The sequence below is a fragment of the Falco biarmicus genome, chromosome 7 (assembly GCF_023638135.1).
Source record: "Falco biarmicus isolate bFalBia1 chromosome 7, bFalBia1.pri, whole genome shotgun sequence".
NCBI classification, from domain to species: domain Eukaryota; kingdom Metazoa; phylum Chordata; class Aves; order Falconiformes; family Falconidae; genus Falco; species Falco biarmicus.
The window spans coordinates 32944121-32964635 of record NC_079294.1 but is presented as its reverse complement, the minus strand read 5'-3'; the positions used below and the strand labels follow the sequence as shown (position 1 = coordinate 32964635).

General features: G+C 41.7%; 1 protein-coding gene across 3 annotated transcripts in view; it reads right to left on the bottom strand.

Annotated features, from left to right (window-relative positions):
• Positions 1-431: 431 nt before the first annotated feature.
• The window catches only part of TUNAR (TCL1 upstream neural differentiation-associated RNA), a 161877-nt gene continuing 141793 nt past the window's right edge, over positions 432-20515 (bottom strand). For all 3 annotated transcript variants that reach the window (XM_056347811.1, XM_056347812.1, XM_056347813.1), the window contains one exon: positions 432-1326. In XM_056347811.1, coding sequence (XP_056203786.1) covers positions 1141-1326 — 186 coding nt within the window. In that variant the 3' untranslated portion in view covers positions 432-1140. The remainder of the gene's footprint in view (positions 1327-20515) is intronic.

Sequence of the window (20515 nt, the reverse complement as noted above, 5' to 3'; positions counted from 1 at the left end):
TTTTCAGCTGCATAAACCTTTGCTGGCTTCTCTCAGTATAAATACTTAGAGAATGTGACCAGATTCTGAAAGTCATAAATTCTGTGAATTTTGTAATATTTTTGTGAGATGCCTCAATATTCCTTTCATTAGGTTTTTTGTTTTTTTTTTTGTTTTTTTTTTAAACTATAAATAGAGCCTGCTTTCTGCAACCAGTCTCCAAAGGTCACCTTACAATGTTTTGCTATTTCCCGTATTAAGCAGCAATGCTTTTCAGCTGACATTCCAACTTCAAGTCATGCATATGAGCATGATGTGAGCTTGCTTCAGACCACAGTGAGAGGGCTGCAAACAAGACTGCTGTATAATTGCTGAGAAAAATAACATCCATTGTCAAGAAGGGCACTTCATCAAACAAAATTTAGCTGCATGAATACAAGTGTCTCCAAATATTTGGTTCATGCTAAAAATATAGCACATTTATTAAAAATATATATTTATAAACACTGGTATGAACAGACACAAATGTTAAGCAAATGAGAAAAGAAAAATAACCATGTAATGTATTTCTCCCAACATGTTATCAGTTTTAGGCAGACCTTGGTCAATGGAATTGTTTTTTTCATGATTGCACCATATGTTCATTCTAAATAAAAAGCTTGTCAGATTCAATGTAAATAAAAGCGAAAACCAAGAAAAAAAAGTCATTTCACCTAACAGACATGTGATCTGTGCTATGAAGCTATCTTTGAGTTCAATCTTTGCGGGTATACAGTATGCATTTCTAATTGTATATAGCATAGAGCTTCTTTCTTTCTTTCTTTCTTTCTTTTTTTTTTTTTTTCACCCAAAGTGTGTTAAAACAACATAGCCCTGATGGATTTCTTCAAAGCTACAACTTACATAATTGCAGTCATTTTCTTCCAAACTGAAAACCAAACTGAAAGGAAGTAGGCAGGACAAGAGAGTTAAGCTTGTTACTGTGTGAAAAAGTCTTGTTAAATTAATTGTGCTTCAGCCTTCGCTGCCTGCAGGCAGTGCTTTTATGATGTGTTAATATAATACAGAGTCAATTCTGATTAAACAACTTGTCAATAATCAGCAATGTTTGTCGTCACTTTTAATGGCTGTTTTATCTGGTCTATTTGCATGCCTTCTAGTTTACAGTGTTGTGTAAATATACACAAAAATGATCACAATGAGGTTCAGAATTGTCCCAATAATTCCAAGCATTGCCAAGATGGTTTCTTCCTTGCTTTCCTTTTCTTGACTGCCTTTATCTTCTTCATTTCCACTAGTGATTACCATCTTGGTGGCCAGTTTCTTTATCCTCCCTTTCAGGATAACCTGGATTTAGGAACAAAAACATTAAAATGGATTGTTAGTTCGAGTTTCCAAACTCATATTAATAGTGGAGCCAATTGAAGAATTTTTGCCCCATAATGCGTCATATGAAGAATTCACTTTGAAAGTATTAATATTTTTACTAGCTATTTAGTAAATGCTTAATTAAAATGATAATTCAGCTAGCCTGTAGATTACTTATAACCCTCCATTAACACTCTGCTTTTGTGGCAGCAATCATCCGTAACACATATAACTCATCTGCGATGTTGTTATAAAAATGGTCAGAAATGTACCGATGAGGTGTGACTCCACCAGCGTCAGCGGGGACTTTGCCTGCGTTAGGGCTACAGGAGACCATCTCGTCAAGTTGTGGAGACCCTAGATTTACACTGTAGTTCCAAGAAGCAAGTGGGTGAGGGAAATAAAACTGGGAAGACCTCTTTTTTAATAGGAAAAATCACCAAAGACAAAGGCATTTTGTCTCCTATTGAGAAGGAAGACAGCCGTGACTTCCTAATAAATAATTCAAAATGGAAGCAAAACCAAAATAACATCCATCTTGCCTTTTATTTTCCTCGTTCCTAATGCACAAGGAAAAGTTACTTGCAGTGCAGTGAGTTGAAGTGTATCGATCTGCCTGCAGGGAGAATACAGCCATTTCCCAAGCAGCAGCCTCATCCTCTGCTTCAAAAAAGAGGATTCTTCAAACATGGGACCAGCCCTGACTTCTGGCACTGCTGGAGCCGCGAACAAGGGAGCTCTCTTGGTCTTCCAGAGACCCAGACTCTGAGACCTGGGTAAACATTTGATTGTTCAAGTAAAAATGGATAAGTTCTATTTATCTGTGCTTATCTAATGCTGCAAATTTTGCTCTCATGGGCAAACTAGAGTGCCACAGAAAACTGAAAAAGGTTGGCTGGTTTCCCAAAGACAACCGATCTGCCAACAGCTGGGTTCCGGCAATGCCCTGCTGTTACCTCCCAAGCTGTAAACCATATCCTATGATGTTCCTGCTGCAGGAAGCAGTGGTAGGATGCAGCAAAAAATGCTCCCCAACAGCTCTTGCCTTTTAGAGGGGTTTGTTTGGAGAAGGGGGGCACAGGCACTTCCCTCATTCCTCCCTCTGGTAACCCATGGAGCAAACCCGCTAGATCCCACGCAGCACAGATGTTCAGGGTGATGAGCGCTCCTCGAGAACAGGCCACAATCTGCACGGACACATGTGTGTGCGTCCCAGCACATGTCACAAGAGGGGAGCCCTGACCTGCAGCTCCACCGAGCTCCTGGGCTGCACAGCTGTAGAGCAGCCACCAGAGCACCAAAAGGTGGAAAGGACTGGGAGAGGTAAGGAAACCCTGCAACAGAGAGACTGAGAGCAAAAATGGAGAATCCAGACAAAGCAACTTGCATTTGGTCACATCTGCAAGTTGTTTGTATATAGGACAGTGAGTAACTACTGGCAGCTTCCTAGAACGGGTGTCCTGGTTGAATTCAGCAGGTACAAGTGATTAGCAGTGAGTAAGGCAGAAGCGGGGACCTGTGGAGGTGCCACTGGCCTTTATACTTACACTTGTGTTAGCATTTACGTGTTTTACCTTAGCATCACCAGGTGATTCAGAGGAAAACAAGAATGAAAGAGCCAGTAACCTGAGGGTATCCATGACAGAATCAAGTCAGCAGGAGCAGGAGGCACCAGGCCGAGGGATACTGCATTAGACAGCAGAGCATGCTCATCTAGCAGGTCTTCAGGTAACCTGCCCCAGGAGAGCAAAGCTTCAGAGGCACCAGGTACCTCTCAGGGATGCTGGCTCCTGTGGCCCCGCTGCAGGTTCCCTTCCAGCCCTCAGAAACGTCCCTGTCCCCACAGTTCCTCCAGCCACAGCCACCCGCAACTCCTCCTGCAGGACCTACCTCTTCTAGCAGCAGAAGGGCTTTGTCATATTGCCCCCAGCTGGTGTCCAGGGGACGGCTTGGTTGCATCTGACGGGTGCCCTCCCTATCGTATTAATTGCCACCATATACAGTCAGTGATACCTTAACAAGCAAATTGGCTCTGGGAAGTCACAGGAGAATTCCTACTGAAGCCATTTACACTAACCTCACAACCAAAGCACATCCACTCCGTGTGGCATCAGATCACAAACTCGCATCCCAAGCTATGGTGCGCAGCCACTACTTCACCCGCAAAGCCATGAGTCATTTGGATATCATGTTCTTTTCCCGTTCAGTAACTGGGAGGTTTTCCCTCTGGCCATATGTTTGCATTTCACTGTTTCTTTGAAAAATCAAGTGGGATCACAAATATGATCTGATAAAATCCCAGGCCTGGAACACAAGGATTTGAAGGGAGGGTGAAGTCCTTGCTGACTGGCTCCCACAAGAGCCAAGCGCTCTTGATTCAGCACTCTGGCTCCCACAGAAATATGGTCATACCCAAGCATCTTGTGGGTCAAGCCCTTCTGGCTCTGAAAAAAGCCAGAGAAGGTACAGTGGGCCTCTCTGCATCCCATGGTTTAGGCAGTTTCCCATTCACATGAATATAAACCCACAGCGAACAGTGCAGAGCCCCAGATGGGGTGGATTTGCACACGCACTGCATCCACAGACACTCTTAACTTTGACATGGTGACTGCACCACATGCACTAGACAATCTCATTTCTAGGATTAATGTGAGCAGAGGCAGCATGAGGGCATCTGAACCCCTCTTATTAACATCCCCAATCTTTTCTTACTAAAGTCAAACTGTGAAGCATAAAGTTAGTGTCAAACTCTTTCAGGACACTAGATCCTAAAAATGTGATTTTTTTGGAGATCATCTCAGTTGCTGCATTCATGCCTGTGTGCTCTCTATTTGTTTGGCTCATGCTATGATGCAGCCTGGGGCTGCATGAACTGCATCCTTTTTGGGTGAAACTACACCCAAAGATGTGCTCCAGGAGCTCTTCATGTGCTATAAAAACAATAAAATCGATTTCAGCTCATGGCAGCAGGGGTCCAGACAAAAGCTTATCTGAAGTAAAACCCCCAAAACATGTGTAGTGTGGACACTGGCACCATTAGTTTCCCTGAAGGAGTTGCTCCAGCAGGTCCAGGCTGCTCACCATTTAATACATCACCTAAACTACGAGAGAGAGCGAGCACAGTGGGCTTGGTATTAAGAGGCATTTAACGTTCAAACAGGACAAGTCTGGGACCAAATGCAATTATATTAGTACTCTGCCAAATATAGTACTGTTGAAATCGAGGTAAGCGTTGACTTTGAACTGTGAGGAGACCAGAATCAAAATTGCTTCTCCACATTTAAGAACTGACCTTGGGAGAGGAGGAGCACTCTCCTAATGTTAGATTCAAGACTTTAACCTTCACAGATCTCATGCTTAGAGTAGTATTTTGGATAGCTGAAGTGTGGGGGTTTTTTTTGCTACTGGGAAAATATTTGCTGTCAGTTTTAGTATAATTACACCAATTAAGAAAATAAAGAAGTTTTCTGGCTTTCTGGGTACTTTTTTTCAACCTTTATTATTCTCTTCTGGAAATTGCTTTAATTTTTTTGACATTGTTTCACATTTGTAAGATTCTTATGACACATTACTCCTTTTATATTTTTTATACTTTTTATATTTATGCTTGTCAGAAACATTCCTTTTGCTTACCCAGAACTGCTGCTAGAACTGCTGAGACAGGAGGGATAGAGAGTACTAGATTTACCAGCTCTTTAATAACTATCCCTGTTATTTACTTACTACTTCATTAAGAAAGTGCTTTCCTGCCACATCAAAATTATTGTGTTTCCTACTTCATTTTGTAAGATTCATTATTAACTTAACATCAGCCTTTTGAAAAGCTACGTATTCCAAAAAGCTAGCCATGGAAAGATATGTATTCCACATATTTTGCATTGCACAGGGGAGGAAAGGACAGTTCGGTGGTTAGGACGCTCCTTGCGCTATTCATGTCCTTGCATTACCGCTGAATTCTTAGATATCTATAGGAAATCCACTTTAAGCCTCCCTCTGCCTCAGTTTCTCACCTGTGAGATTCTTTGAAGAACCACCCAGCCTATGTCAGAGAACGATCCATAACATAAGTCAGGCCTCACAAATACTTCCAAAAGAGGGAGACACTAACATGGAAAATTTCAGATCCAGCAGTGCTGTAAAATATACGCACTACCATCACCCCAGATCTGTGGGATCTGTTGTACACCACTGTCATTGCAAACAGCCCAGCGAACAAGGCAAAGCATTTCTAGCCAAAGGAGATAATCCTTACTTGTCTCTTCATTCTCAGCATGAACAGCAACTGAGCTAAAGGTGATGGCTTAGTGGCAGGGCTTTGGAAAAGGCAGCAGCAAGCACACTTTAGTGAATTTACTGCAGTATGTTTGTCACATCGAAGATACAAAGCACATCCCTCGTGAAGTACCTGTCCCAACATATCTGTCAGCTTTTGAAATCACTGGCACCTTGACTAGCTCTTGAAAAAGTTTTGTAATCTTAAATAATTTCTCTTCTAAGTCATTATTTACGAGCTCCCCAAAAAGGCTTCGGGTGGAGTGTGCGGCTGGCAGAAGCGGAGCTCCTGGGAAGTCTGAGGAGGGGAGGATGGTCCAGGCTTTGCCGGAGGCCCTCACCACTCGTGCTGACCAGCCCCGTTTTGCCATGTATTATCTGGCACTTTGAAAGACAGGAACGAAAACTTCTGAAAAGCTCCCAGGGTCAGATGCTCAGCTGGTACAAAGCAGTCTCCCTCCCCTGAGCTCCACTTACACTCGCTGAGGATCTGGCTCCTTGTACTCAATCTAGCTTGAATATCAGCGAGCACAAATTTAGTATTCTTAATCCATAATCACAGACAATCACCAGCCAAATTGTTTTGATATTTAAACTTGTTTACAGTCCCCAGGCTATTAGTTGTGATGACACATTAAGAGATAAGAGAGGCTTAATTTTCTGAGGATAGTTCCACCCTCTGGGGATAAGAAACACACAGCAGAAACTTGTTTTGATTAGCAAACAGAAATCATACAAAACCGAGTGTGAGTTCAGATGCTGCTGAACTGACACCTTCCCTTATCTCACAAAGTGCTCGAATTACCAAGCAAGGAGGGGAGGCTCGGAGGATTTAACCCCACTTGAACACCACAGCCAACTGGACTTCTGCTCCTTTCCTCCTAACAAGTTATTTTAATCTCATTTTCAGCCAAGGGCAGACTTGGGAAAGTTGGGTGCTCAGCGCAAGTCCTGGACAGCCTCCAGGCAAGATGCTAGGCAGGGCAGTTCGGTGGATGCTGGACTGCTGCTCCTGATCTGTGGGAGGAAGGCAAACAGTGCGCACATTTGTGCTCGCTGGCAGTCCCTTTTCTAAGGATTACATGGGCATATTCTCACTCCTGTGATGACTTCATATCCACTCCCAACCCTTGTACTGTTTTGACTGGATAAGTCCTCTCCTAAACTCCACTAACATAGTATGTTGTCAGCTGTCAGTCAAGATCCTGCTCAGAGAAGCACTGGCGGGTGCAGGGACACACATTTGCATTTATTTTTAGCGTTGGATTTCAGGGAACTGAAAAGCACCATGTAAATGCAAGATAAGGCCAAAAGAAGCTCTGAGGCCATAAGAAACTTCACTAAAAGCTCATTCAGACATAGCAGCTTGCACAGGCAATGTGCAGTACGTGTGAATAGCAGATTAATTGAAATGGAATGAGCAGCAACTAATGTACGGTAGAAATCAGAATACATGAGAAAAGCAAAGAACGGCCATAAGAAAAATGAGAGAGGGAGACAGGGAAAGGTGCCAAGGGAGAGGTCTTTCATTAGAGAAAAAAGACCAGAAAGAGCAGGAATGTGAGCCAGGTTCAATAACACTCCTCAGCAGTGAGCAGAGACCAGCGCCCAAAGAAAAGAGATGTCTCAGCAGAGAGAGGACACAAGCACTTATGTAGTCCTCAAGCAGGAAAATAAACCCACGTCAGGCTGCTGCTCTGCTGGCTGGTTTTAGTCAGTGGGAAATACATGCTATTTATAGCGCTGCAGCCAGGATATTTCCAAAGGTTCAGCAATGTGAAATCTCCTCTAGAATAAAGGGAAGCACTCAGCAGCAAAGAGGTTATTCTGAGAGGGCAGAATTCAAATAAGTAATGCATTACAGGGCTCATTCTGCTCCCCACCATGGCTCTGATCCAGTTTATTCAGACAGCTGGTTTTGTTCCCCAGGCAATTCAGAACTTAGAGGAGGCAAAGGACTTGCAGCCAGGTTTACAATTTTACCTTTCTTCTCATCATTTATGTCTCTGGGACCATCCACAGCCCTGAAATGCTCAGGATACCTAAGCTCTGTTATAAGACCAAATATTTTGAATACAAGTATCCTTATCTTCAATACAAAGCTATGATCTATAGCAGAATAATGATCCTTAAATACCAGGCTATTACTACAGACTCTCTTTTTGCCTGCCTCCTGCAGACAGTGTTATCCACAGATTCACTAAGAGCCTTTGGCTCCTCCGCTTATAGCAAGGTCTCACATACCAGGATACCTAAGGCTTCACAAGTCCTACTTTGTGAAAGAAATAAACCTGAATGAAATGAGAATAAGTCAGCCTTTAACACACAGCCCTCTCCTCTTTGATATGAGATGCACTATGAAGAACGAATTGTTATTGATCAAAATGAGTAGTTCATTTAAAACACAGCTGCAAGATTTCCAAACTTTGCAAATCCAGAAATGATTAATTTTCTGGCTGGGCCTAAACAGAGGTGAAATTTCAGTAGAATTCTGCATGGTCTAGACTGGTTTACTTTGTGTTCACAGTCCATTTTCCTGATACACAGTACTGTGGTTGGTTGCCTGGTACTGATACTCAGAAGCAACTCTCAGTTGGTACTGCAGCACACACTTGCCATTTTCCTCCTTTTAAATACACAGTATTTCTTTTCAGACCTTTTGAGTCAAGAGAGTATTTCCTCCCTCCCACTCTTCCTGAGGTTAGCCCCTGATACCCTTTATCAGCAAGAAGAGAGGAGGGATAACAGGGTCTATGGTTATTTTGGCTGCATAAATCCCTCTGCAATGTCTGCAAATGCACTGGCTCTCAAAAAAATTCTGACTGTCTGCGCTCCATTTTCAGACAATTTAATGCTCTGCTGCAATAAATGGCTAGTGCTGAAAGATAAAAGTTGCATATTGCAGACACAGTGACAGAGGACAGATCTGGGCTCCGTCTTTGTATAGTTTCTGCTGAGCCCTGTCCTGCAGAGCCTAAGGGATTCCTGTCCCAGAATCAGCAGCTGCAATGGAGAAGGAGAAGAGAAGCCAAACATCAACCCCAGACAGGTCTGTGTCTCACTGCTGTCCCTTTCCCATCAGCGGCGATGGGACAGAAAGAGCTAGCCACAGTGGTTTCCCAGAACTGCCTTATAAAACGTCCAGTAAAGGCCAAACAGGCTGCGGTGTTAGTGGGCATAAAAGTAGCCAAACGGAGCCAGATGACAGTCCTGCTGACCAGATGTCTCCTTGTTGTTAGCTGATGCCAAAGGTGCACAGCGTGACTGCAGCAACGCTTACCCCACTGTAGCTAACTAGGATCCAGAAATCTGCAGCTCAAGGACTTCCTCCACCAGAGTAAGCATCTTTGGGTTTCATGCCTCTCTATAGATTTGTTTTCTCTAAATTTGTCTAATTGCTGCTTGCACTTATTTTTCCCCTATACAGTGTCCTGTAGCAATGAGCTCAAAAGAAAATTAAAGGACATCTGTAAAAGGATCCACTTGTTATTTGAACCTGTTACTTCATTCCTTATTGTAATTTGGGAAACTGTGAGAAATCAGCTTTTATTCTGCAGGCCACCTAGAATGCTGGAATTTTCTTACCATAGCCCTGTAGTCATCTTTTTTCAAGACTGAAAAATCCTGGTCTGTCTAGTTGTTTCCTCGAACAGAAGCCATTCTGTGCTTTTGGTTATTTTTCTTGCCTCTCTCTCTTCCTTGTCTAGTTATCCAAAGAGGGTTTGAAGCAACAAAGGACAAAACCTTTCTGGGCTTCTGGTATTAGTGTGCAGCCCGTGCATTGAAGATGTATTGACCTTGCTCTCCAAAGGTTTCATAATTTATAGATACCAAGGTTGTTAGAACAGACACTTTTCATTTGAAGAAAAGAGAAGGAAAAAGAGAAGAAAAAGAGAAAAAAGAAAAAGAGAAAAAAGAAAAAGAGAAAAAGAGAAAGAGAATTAAAAAAAAAGAAAAAGAAAAAGAAAAAGAAAGGTAACATCTCTCCTTCTCACACTCCAGAAATTAGGATAAAATAAAATTTGAAGCTTGAAGTCAGAGTTCTCTCTGTTAGTACTTTGCCCATCTTTCCTGAGCTTAAGAAAGCAGAACAACAAAAAAACTCTACAGTGAACACACCCAGATGCTGGCATATCCAGATTAAAAAAAAAAACAAACCAACCACCACCAAACAACACCCAACTATTAAAAGCCTTAAAATTTACATTTTTGACCAGATAAAAATAGTATGAGCTGAAATAGCTAGGTGAAAGAATGAGATGTTGAAGTATCTCTTTCCATTATTTCAGATCTCAGCACCTCATTTTCTATTTCAAGGGCATCTCCAGGATTCTCTTTTAGAAGCAAAAATACACTGAAGCCCCGTAAAGGGAAAAAATACAATACCCACGTCTTAGAGAAAGACAGGTCTCTTATCTGCCAGGAAGCAAAAAACCTCTGTCATAAGCATTTTAAAGATCTGTCCTCAACCACTGTGTGCTGGAATGGAAACTCAGCTGCTTCACAAGATATAAGAAATATTAAGAGATGGGAAACTGGCAGAAATTTGTATTAATTTTTTTGCTATATAATATCTCTAAATTCAGCCATGGCCAGAAGATGATTTGGCCTGGAATGGATCAAACTACCTTTACTTCAGATGTAACCTCTCCTTATAAAACAAACATGCACCAGTAGAGCATCCAGAAACCTGAGGGACATAACACCAGAGCTTCTCTAGAAAAAAGCTGTTAATTTGTGGGTACAACAACAATCTAGGAAGTTTAAAATCTCCAGTTTTAATTCTATATCTATATTCCAAAATTAATTATCTATATTCCAAACTTAATTATCAACTACAGCTACATGAAGGGACACTGCAAATAATTCTAGCCAACTGACACTTTCTGATTTAGGAAAGTTGTGCTCAGGTTTTTTTATAACTTTAAAAGTTATAATTATTTGGTCTGAAATGATACATGCCAGCCGTTTGTCTCAAGGAAAATATTTCCCTGGTCGTGGACTGGAGAAATCACCCAGTTCTGCTGTTGATAGGAATGATGCTTAGAATCCAATTATTGGTTTACCCATATAAAATACTGGCAACCTTTTCAGGGAAACACTCAAGTATCTTCACTTATGAAGCAAGGACTGCATTCTCAATTTTATTGTAGCTGATACAAGTGCAGAAGAAGGTCTTGTGCAGCATAAAATATGTTTCTTTTTAGATGATGAGTTTTGAAAAAGAAATTACCTCTCTTGTAATTTTTTCCTGTTTAATTACTCTCTTGCAGCATTTCAATAGGTTGAAATGTCATTGACAGTTGTTAATATGAAAATTTGAATAGCAAAAGGCTTACAGTTTGCTATTAAAAAATAAATTCTTTGTTGTTTTTTTTAATTAATTTGAAAAGACCAGCCAAGCATGCTATAATTAAAGGTAATACAGGATAAATTCAGCCTGCTTCTGTTCATGTGTTGTCAGGTAGGCTTTAGCTAAGCACTATTCTATTCACTAAATCCCAGCTTCAGTCTGAACGCAGTGCACTTGCACTTGCCATAGAAGAGGAGAGAAAAAAGTTTTTCCTTGTAGGATGCTTCAATTTTATTCCCCACCCCTCCCCACCCCCATCCCCCCAGCATTTAAAAGGAGGCAGGAGAGTCTGAGAAGAGCAGCAGTCTTTTGTCTACAGACATGAGATGTTACCCTGAGGAACAGGACAACTCATTCACGCCACACTTTTCAAAGTTGCTCCCCTGTCCTGGGTTTCTGGGAGCCTGCCTTGAATACCTGAAGGTGGCGAGTACTAGCTATTGTCGTGGAAGCCAATGGGAACTGCAGTATGTGCCATCACATCCCCCCAGAAAATTACATCGGGCACCCACAATTACAGATACTTGTAATCTTACTTCTTTTTTGCCTTAGGCGACCAGCTGTACTATGGAGTAATGATACCCAGAATTGCTATTAAGGTGCTGTACATGGAAATTAGTCAGTGTTTGCATGTGGCAAGGACCTGCACAGTGGAACACCCTGGAATGTCCCAGCAGGAAATAATTTTGCCTTCACAGCAGAGTCTGAGCTGTGCATTGAAAAGTGAAAAGAAAATCAGGAACTGAACTCACAAACTGTATCATCTATTATGTGCACCAAGTGAGACTCGGATCCTGGGCAAAAATAGTCTGTGACTGATGCACCTGTGCAAGGTGGCAAATTAATGGAGTAGAGACAATTTTACTTGCAGCATTTCTTAGCTTCAAGTGCTGAGCTGTGCAACCTTGATAATGTTCTTTTCACATACTGTTTTGTGTGTAATTGTTACCTATATGAGCCCAAATTTTAAAATAGACCACTTCCCTATTGGATGCCTTTTTTAGGACACAGTTGCAGCTGACTCTTAAAGGTGCCAATAACCTGCAACTCATGCTGAAGGCTACTGGCACGGTCACAGCAACGCTATCCAAACTCTGATAATTTCAAAGCCTCTTTCAAAGTCCTGGGATGAGCACTCCAAAACGGAGGCAGCCAAAAATCCCTTGCCACTTTTAAAATATGAGGTCTAATAAGATAAAATAACAGATAATTTGAGGAAGAAGCTAGTTTCTAAAACAAAGTTATCAAAGTAGGATAACACTCCAGGCAACCAACTCCCACACCTTTTATCATCATCATTAGTCATTTATATTGCAGCAGCATGCGGCAACCCCTGCTGACGCCTGGGCTAGAAACCAGACACAGATAGCAAGAACGATGCCTATCCCAAGCAGCTTACAAAATTACAACAGTACGAAGTACGGGAAGGGGGGCAGGGGGGAAGAAGAGAAGGTTGAAGCGAGTTGCTGAAGGTCGATTTGCACAAACCTGGCACAGCCAGGAGAGCCAGGCCCTCAATCCACGGGAGCAGCTGCCCCTCTGGCTTGCACTCAGAGCAAGCATGGCGTGGGGGAGAGGTGGCAGCTCTACTTGTGCAGGTTCCACACTCCTGGGGAAACAAGTTGGTTGTGCGGGGGGTAACGCGTTTGGGAAAACAGGAGAGCGAGGTGATACGTCTCTTCAGGGCTTGGGGTAGAGCTCTGTGGCACAGCAGAGGAGTGGGATTTGGAGTGAAAAGGTCACAATTCACTCACCAAATGCTCTGGCAACTCATCAGGATGGGCAGTGAAGAGAGGAGGATGGGAAGACCTGGATTTCCTAATCCCCGTGCACTGGCATGTTGTTATAACAAGCGCCTGCTGTTGGGACTTGTGGATATCACAGTTGCAGAATGATTGAGCTTGGGGCAACCTCTGGAACTCACCTGGTCCAACCTCCCTGCTCAAGCAAGTTCACTGATAGCCAGTTGCCCAGAGCCATGTCCAGACAGCTTTTCAACATCTCCAAGCATGGAGACTTCACAACCCCTCCATGCAACCTGTTCCAGTGCTCAGTCACCCTCACAGTGACATGCTTCCTGACATTTACATGTTTCCATTGTTCAGCAAAGGATGTCACCTTGCATACGGAGCAAAACCATTTGGATTCATTTTTTGTTTTATAGCTTGCTCCTATCTTTTTTAAAAAGATACAAATGATGTTGCTATAGATCTGGAGAGAATATTTGCTATGTCTTCCAACCCTGTACAGTATACCTAACAGCCCATGTTCTTTCTTTGTCTGCAGCGGGTACTGTACTATATAAGGAACATATTTTGATAGCTAATGTAATGCAATGTACACAACATGTTGCCTCAAGGTCATGGTAAATTGTATCTGTTTATATGATGCATCTTGACATACTCTAATGTAGTGCCAGTAATTTAAAACAATGCCCATATAAAGTATGAATAAGACCAAGAACCTAGCCACAAAAGTGAAAATATTTCACTTCTTTCTTATATTAAGAGTGTTCAGTAGCATATCAGTAATTTTTCTTAAGGTTTTAGGAAGAAGAATATATATTTTCCTACATCTTTTTTCATTGGCCATCAGCCAAATTTCATTCATAAAACTTTGAGCAAAATGAGTCTTAAAAGGAAAGCTAATCTGAATGTATGCCTCCAGAACAGAGCGCCAAATTTAAACCTGTTTTTTTTTAACATATAATAGATTCTTTAAAAATATTGCTTGCAATAAAGGGGCTGCTAATAATAAAAAAAATATTCATAGTATCTTAATTATGCAAAATTGGTCACTGGAAATTATTGTGTGTAACTCTCGGAGTCCTTACAACACACAGGGAGAGCACTGAGTCCCACTGAACTGGTGTGATAAGCAAATTAATATCAGTATGTCTAAAAACAGTAGGTTGGTAACGTTTCTTTCAACTTAATTTTCAAAACAAAGTGTTCATCTGTTATGAATTGTTTCCCAAGATATTCTGAATGTTCACACAGACCTGTTTTCTATTCTAGCAGCTGTCACACCATTCGTATAGGACTGATGCTTTCTCCATTAAGATACTTTGCTCACATTTGTAAAGTATCCATTTGGCTCTGCTTGTGTTTTGAAAGCAAAACCGTCCTTTAGGGAGAAGTTTAACCATTTCTTCCCCTTTTATGCTGTAAGGCAGAATCAATGAGTGCTGGGGTGAGGTGACTGGGAGAAATGAGCATACCAGTAAAAAAATAGCTTGTGGTCATGGACCATAGAAAACCCAGAAGACAGCAGCCCTGCAGTGGGACAATGTTCTTCAGGCTCTGGTGAGAGAAAGGAGTTTCCTCATGAATCAAAACTGGGAAATAAACACTATATCATAACAGATATTCAGGTGTTGCCAGTTCACAACATTTAAGGAAATTCTAGTAGACAGAAAATAATTTAAGATCCTGCATGTGTCATGTATCCGGGATTAAAACAAAAGAAAAAAAGAAAAAAGACACTTGGGCCAAACTTTTTCAAAGGCCATTTGAGGGCTAATTTAAGAGACTGAATTAAATATTGGTTCAGGTTAACCTGAAAATTCTGACAGTAATCATTCATACTCTAAGAAAACTTCTGGATTTGCTTTACTATGTAGGAAAAAAATGGAAGGCTAATTGGTGGGCAAAACTCAGTGCTGGTTCAAATCTGGACTAAGAAATGATACCTTCAAGTGAATACTCACAGACACTGGTAAACATAATTAACCTATTCAATGGTACCATCGCATTCCTAGATATTATGATTTCAGAACCTATCTGTAATGTAAATTAAACTGGCAGTTGTACTGATTAATATTAGACGTGAAAGGAATAAGGCTGTGTGACTGAAAAACTGAATGTGGAAAGTGCTTTAAAATATGGTGTCACTCTACCACCCACCCAGAAAACCTGAGGCAGATCAAGATTAAAAACTTTATCTAAATTCATGAGGCTGCCCATTGAAGCTCCAGAGAACTGAACTATTTTTCTCAGTTTCCAGATCAGTACCTTCTTCTTTGGACCACATTGTCTGTCTGGACCATCTAGTTTAAACTGATGCAGCTCAGCTTCAATTTATACTGGTTAAAGTGCTGCAGAGTAAGCTTTTTAACAAGTCACTTTGCAGCACCAACAATTTAATTCAGCTTAAGAGAAACATAGAAATAGAAACAGTAAAATGTCTTTTGACCTTTGCTGTTGGCTACAGTCAAAACCATGCAACAAAAAGAGCAGAGAGGAAATGTAGGACATATGCTCAAGATGATCAAAAAAATGTTTGGGCATGTAACAGTACATTGAAAAAAACATTCAAGAACAATTCATCCTGCTGAAAATATTATTCCCATAAGGCTGCAAGGGTCAGTGTCATCTTAAATTATGTACTGTACAAGTGCCAGCCATAGAAAACGATCCACCCACAGGCCCTACACTCTTGGGCAGGAGGCCACTAAACACTAGCAATTGATCTATGGCTCTAGAGACTACAAGTAGGGGCACAAAAAAACCAAAATGTGCAGATTCCTTTCTTTTTTTTTTTTTTTTGCTATTAAACTTACTATTTTGCTAAAGAAGATGATGAATATAGCATTAATAATAACACTGTCTTGTCAATTCAATGTTAATCAATGCCGATGATGAATGAAAATAAAAACACGTCAGAAAACATCATTTAACTGATGTTAACTGATCATTAACATCATTTAATTGATACAGAAGCAACCATCCAAAGATTTCTCTTTGAAGTAGTTTTGCTCCAAAGACTTCCTCGCTGGCTAATTGTATTCACACAAGCCTGCTTAACTTAAGAACTCAAATAAGTCCTATTTTGCTTATCCTATCAGTCCTTAGCTTCTCCCAAACGTCACTGACACAGGTGAAATATCCAACCCTTGTTCTCCTCACAGGGTTGAGACTTTCTGTAATCCTCTAATCCTCTAAGCCACTCTTTTTTTTTTTTTTTTTACACTGAAGCTGGAAGCCATGTTACACATGCCGCGGGTCCAACAGGGGACATCCTTTTGTCATCCAGCAACTTCTGCTGAGCTTGGCATGGGTATTTGCCTCAGTCAGACCACAGACCTGGCCCTGCCTTTCCGGAAGCCTTTCAAGTTGCAGTCTGACATTTGAACCACACTTTTCAATTCCTTAGATCTCCAGATGCCAAGCAGATTCCAATAATTCACATAGAAACTCTGCACAGTGGCTGGTGACTGAAATACAGCCAGCTCTCAAGTGAAGCACGAGCAGTTACAAACCAAAGAGCCATGCCAAATGGTCCAGAGGAGAGGAAGAGATGAAGTTTTTTTTCTGAAGAGAAAGTGTATAGCAAATTTATACAGGGAAACGTCTCATTCCATGAATCAAAAGACGTAACCTTTCTTTGCCAAAAACTGGAGAGCCTAAAAGCTCATAACTACATTAGTAAAGCAATTATATTAGCTTGCCTGTATTTTAAAAACCCAAGACAAAATTTTAATGCTTCTGACTTTGCTTTTTAAATAGAAAGTGAGAGTTACACTAGACAAACTCCAATTTAAAATCTCAGTGGGGTGGACAGCTGTGTTGAAGAAGAAAGCTTTTTCACAGTACAAGCTTGTGGATTGATTTTAATAATGACCATTTTCTTTTCATACATCCAATATTTATGTTCTTTTTGTTATTTGAAAACCTGTCTGGGGACACATAAATCTGCCTGCATCATAATTACACTTGCCTACATTTCATGCCTATAATGAGACTAGGACCTATGGCAGCAGCTAGAGGAAAACTGGACAATCTATTCTGCATGGGTTAGTAAGAGAGACTCCAGTAATTTGTACAAAAGAATAATCTATTTCATGGAGAAGAAATTAATTCTCAAATAATTAATAATGTCAAATTTTCAGGAAGATAAGGTTTGGCCAGGAGCATTTTTTGGCTTTTCTGAAAGAAAACATTTAGAGGACTCCTGAGTCTGTCCGCCAAGCTTATGACCCTTTCTTCCAGCTGCTTCCAATTCCTTCTTCCTTTTCCAGCCCTTTCTTCACTGGAGCTTGCTTGGAGGGACCAGGCCAAAGCAGGAGCTGCTCACTGGCAAGGGGTGGTTGCAGGTAGCCTGTGGAGTAAAGCAGCATTGCTGCTGGCTCACTGTGCTCGGGGCAGGGGGGGGTGAAAGGAAGATGAATGTAGGCTGATGGAGTTCTACCAAGAGAAAGCTTAGGGTTGTACAACTCATAGTTACATTCAAGCCCCCCCAAATAATCCAAGATTCAGGCTTTTTATGGAAACCCACTGGCAGTGTTTTACTTTGAATACTGCTGCTTCTTGGACTACACATGTCAAAAGCATATCTGTAGTGATGCGCTGCTGCAGGCTGGCCTTGAGAAACCCTTCATAAAAATCTGTCAGTGAGGCTGAGTGACTTCCCTCCTCTGATGAAGTCATCCATTTTGGTCACAGCTACGCTCTCTGCACTCTCCCTTGGGCTAAAATAAACATTACTGAGAAGAAAATGTGCACGACCTACAAATGCACAGCATTTCACCACGTGCAGGTATTTGCAAATAATTAAGGACAGAGTAGCTGTCTCATAGATACCTGCATGTACACCATGCTCTACCAGCCTGATGACTGTGCCACCCTCCATACACCTCACAACCAGCTAAGGACAAGCCCTTCCACACTGCACTTGCAGTAACGCTTTTGCTGTACGCTGCTGCCTGTCACAGGAAGGATGGCTGAGTGGCCAGAACACCAGGTGGGGACTGGGGAGTTAGGGCCTCTAGGTCCTGGGGGCACATCTGTGAGCATGGGGACGCCCTTTGAGTTGGGAAGTTGGTCAGCATGAGCAGTCCTGGCTCTGAGAAACTGTGTCTCCATCCTCCCTGCTCATTAGCACTCTCTCCCCAGGTGCGTGCTGCCAGAAGGATGCTGTGCAGAGCTACCAAACATTTCATTAAAGTACATGATTTCCACCTTGTCAAAGCACTGTATGGGCTGCCTCTCCCTTGCTGTTGCTAGGTGGCAATTGCTAACCAGCAAAACAGGGATTTGCAAAAATGACTGCTCTTCATAGATGGCACGTTGCCCTCTCTCAAGAGCCATAATCCCTCTGTTAGCACAAGTCTCTGTTGCCTTCCTTCTGTTTTCTCATTCCTGACTTCTTGTAAATGCTAATTTTGGGTTTTTTTCTGTGTCATTTTTCTGTCAAAACTGTAAACACTTGAATATTACTAGGCATCTCATCAAAGGAAGATTTACAGATGTTTGGTCTTCATTATTTTGTTATACTTTTAAGCTTTTTTTTTTTTAACAGCAAATAAACAAGACATTTAAAACCTCCCAAACATGGCTTATAAATTCCTCCCATTCCAACTTGCAGCCATTTATAACTGACGTCAGCTGTACCTCTGCTGCAGTTACAGGACTGCTGCATACCTATCTGTGCCTGAGGTAGCTCCAGCATAGCCAGATGGGAGCAGAAGTCTCCTAGAAAGTACAAGCGTCTGCATCCCCCATGCGCGCCATGAGGAGCAGCTACTTAAAACCACAGCCATAGTCCTGCTATATCCTTAGATGCACCCCGAAGCCCATGATCTACATCTTTCCTCTGCCTGTTGCTTAATCCAGCTAGATCGTGCCAGCTGGGTACATTTATACAGGTTGTTTACTATAACTGTAAATAAACACCCTAAATGGAGATATGCAGTGATTTTGTGAGGAGGATGAAGAAATCAGTTCCTTTCATTGTCAATCATTTTCATGGAGTTTTGTGGCTGACAAAAAGGCTTTTTGAGCGAAACTAAACAAGACGTGTGCTAAACCTCAGAGATATCCAGTTGCAGAGTAACTCTGCTAATACCAGTGGAGGTCTGCGTGCAATGGCATCGTTCAGAGACACAGAGATGTCCTGAACATTTACTGAAGCCCTAAGTATTCTGCAGACAAAAGCCTGAAGCAGGAAAAGAAAGAAAGTTTCAAGTAAAGAAATCAAGTGCAAAGCCACAGTCTGTTTCTATTTTTTACCACAGCAACTTGTACCAGCGGTGATGATAAAAACAGTCAGTGGTGTGATCCAGCTGTAAAAGATATCAGTGGCACAATTCTCGCTGGCTCCACCAGGTACTGCATTAGGCTCTGAAAGCAAACTCCACCTAGACAGGCAATAGTGGCAGGGGAAAAAAAAAAATTATAGTAACTTGTCACCTAAATTGCATATGTATTGACCCCATATCCCTGTGTTAGTCCCTGAAAATGACCCATAGAGTAAGTTATCAGCCCCAGTAGCCTCAAAGAAGAGGACTGTGTGACAATGAAGATTCACAGAAAGTCCCTTTCTTTGGCTGTCCTACTACCATTTAGTAACAGCTTGTTCCGAGAACAGCCCCTGCCTCATGCTGCAGCATTGCTTTCTAGCTTAGGTATTTAAAGAAAAGTATAGATATACCCACAAGGACATCAGCAAAGATCAGTGGCAAATGATCTTCATTGCAAAAAGCATTAAGGATGTTGAAGATATTAATCATTCATACCAAAAATCAGCATAAAGATCCACACGAAATACTGATAACTGTGGCCGGGTATCTGATAAAGCAACCAGTGAAACTAATTACTCACCTTTTGGCCGCGTTTTATTCTGTCTATGTGCAGAGTTAGTTACAGAGGTTGCATTCACTTAGAATTTAACTCTCTAGAAGAGGCTGGTTTTCTTACTGTTTGTATAGTATCTACCACTGTCAGGCTCTGATCTCAATAACTGATAATAGCTGCAATCTATGTGATAAGCACAGGACAAAAATGCTCCCAGATTTCAAGCACACCCTCTACTTGGGTAGAGTTCTCATTCTCAGAGGGGCTCATGCTAAGCCTCGCAGCTGTTCAGAGCACCTGCAGGTGCAGCAGGGTCAAATCCTGCCAACAGCTTGCAGAAGCAACCTGTACTGCAGCCCACAGTCAAGCAGAGCACTGAGGTCTGCTCAGCCTCATTATTTTCCATGTGTCCTTCAGGACCTGAATTTCACATGAGCTATAATAGATCCAAGAGGTTTCTTTTGAGCTCATGGTCCTGCACAAGCATAAATCAATATATTTATTGTATTCTAGGTTACATGAAAAAGAATCAGCCTTGCATATTTGTGCTGTATCATCCAATCGGCAAGCTAGAAGAAGTAGGGCCAAATCCTGAGGGGGTTAAGCCAGTCAAGCTACATCAGCAAACACCATCTGAAAGCATAGGCATTTTTTGGCATATATCTTAAGCTGTCAGGAGGAGCAACCTGTGAGCAATGCAGTACTTGACCTGTCAGCATGATACAGATCATTTAAGTACCTTTTTTACAAACATTAACAGATTAATCCTCACCTTGGGACACACAAGCAAGGTTCAGTAGCCCTGACAAGCAGATCTGGAAGCTGACTTACACAGGGATTGTGACCTATTTCCAGGAGAACACAGCATCTTTACATCTTACAAAAACAGAGAAGGGGATGGGACTTCATACCTCCACACAGAAGAAAAAGAAGTGTGAAGCAGATAACAGCTTTGGGCCAGCCACTCATG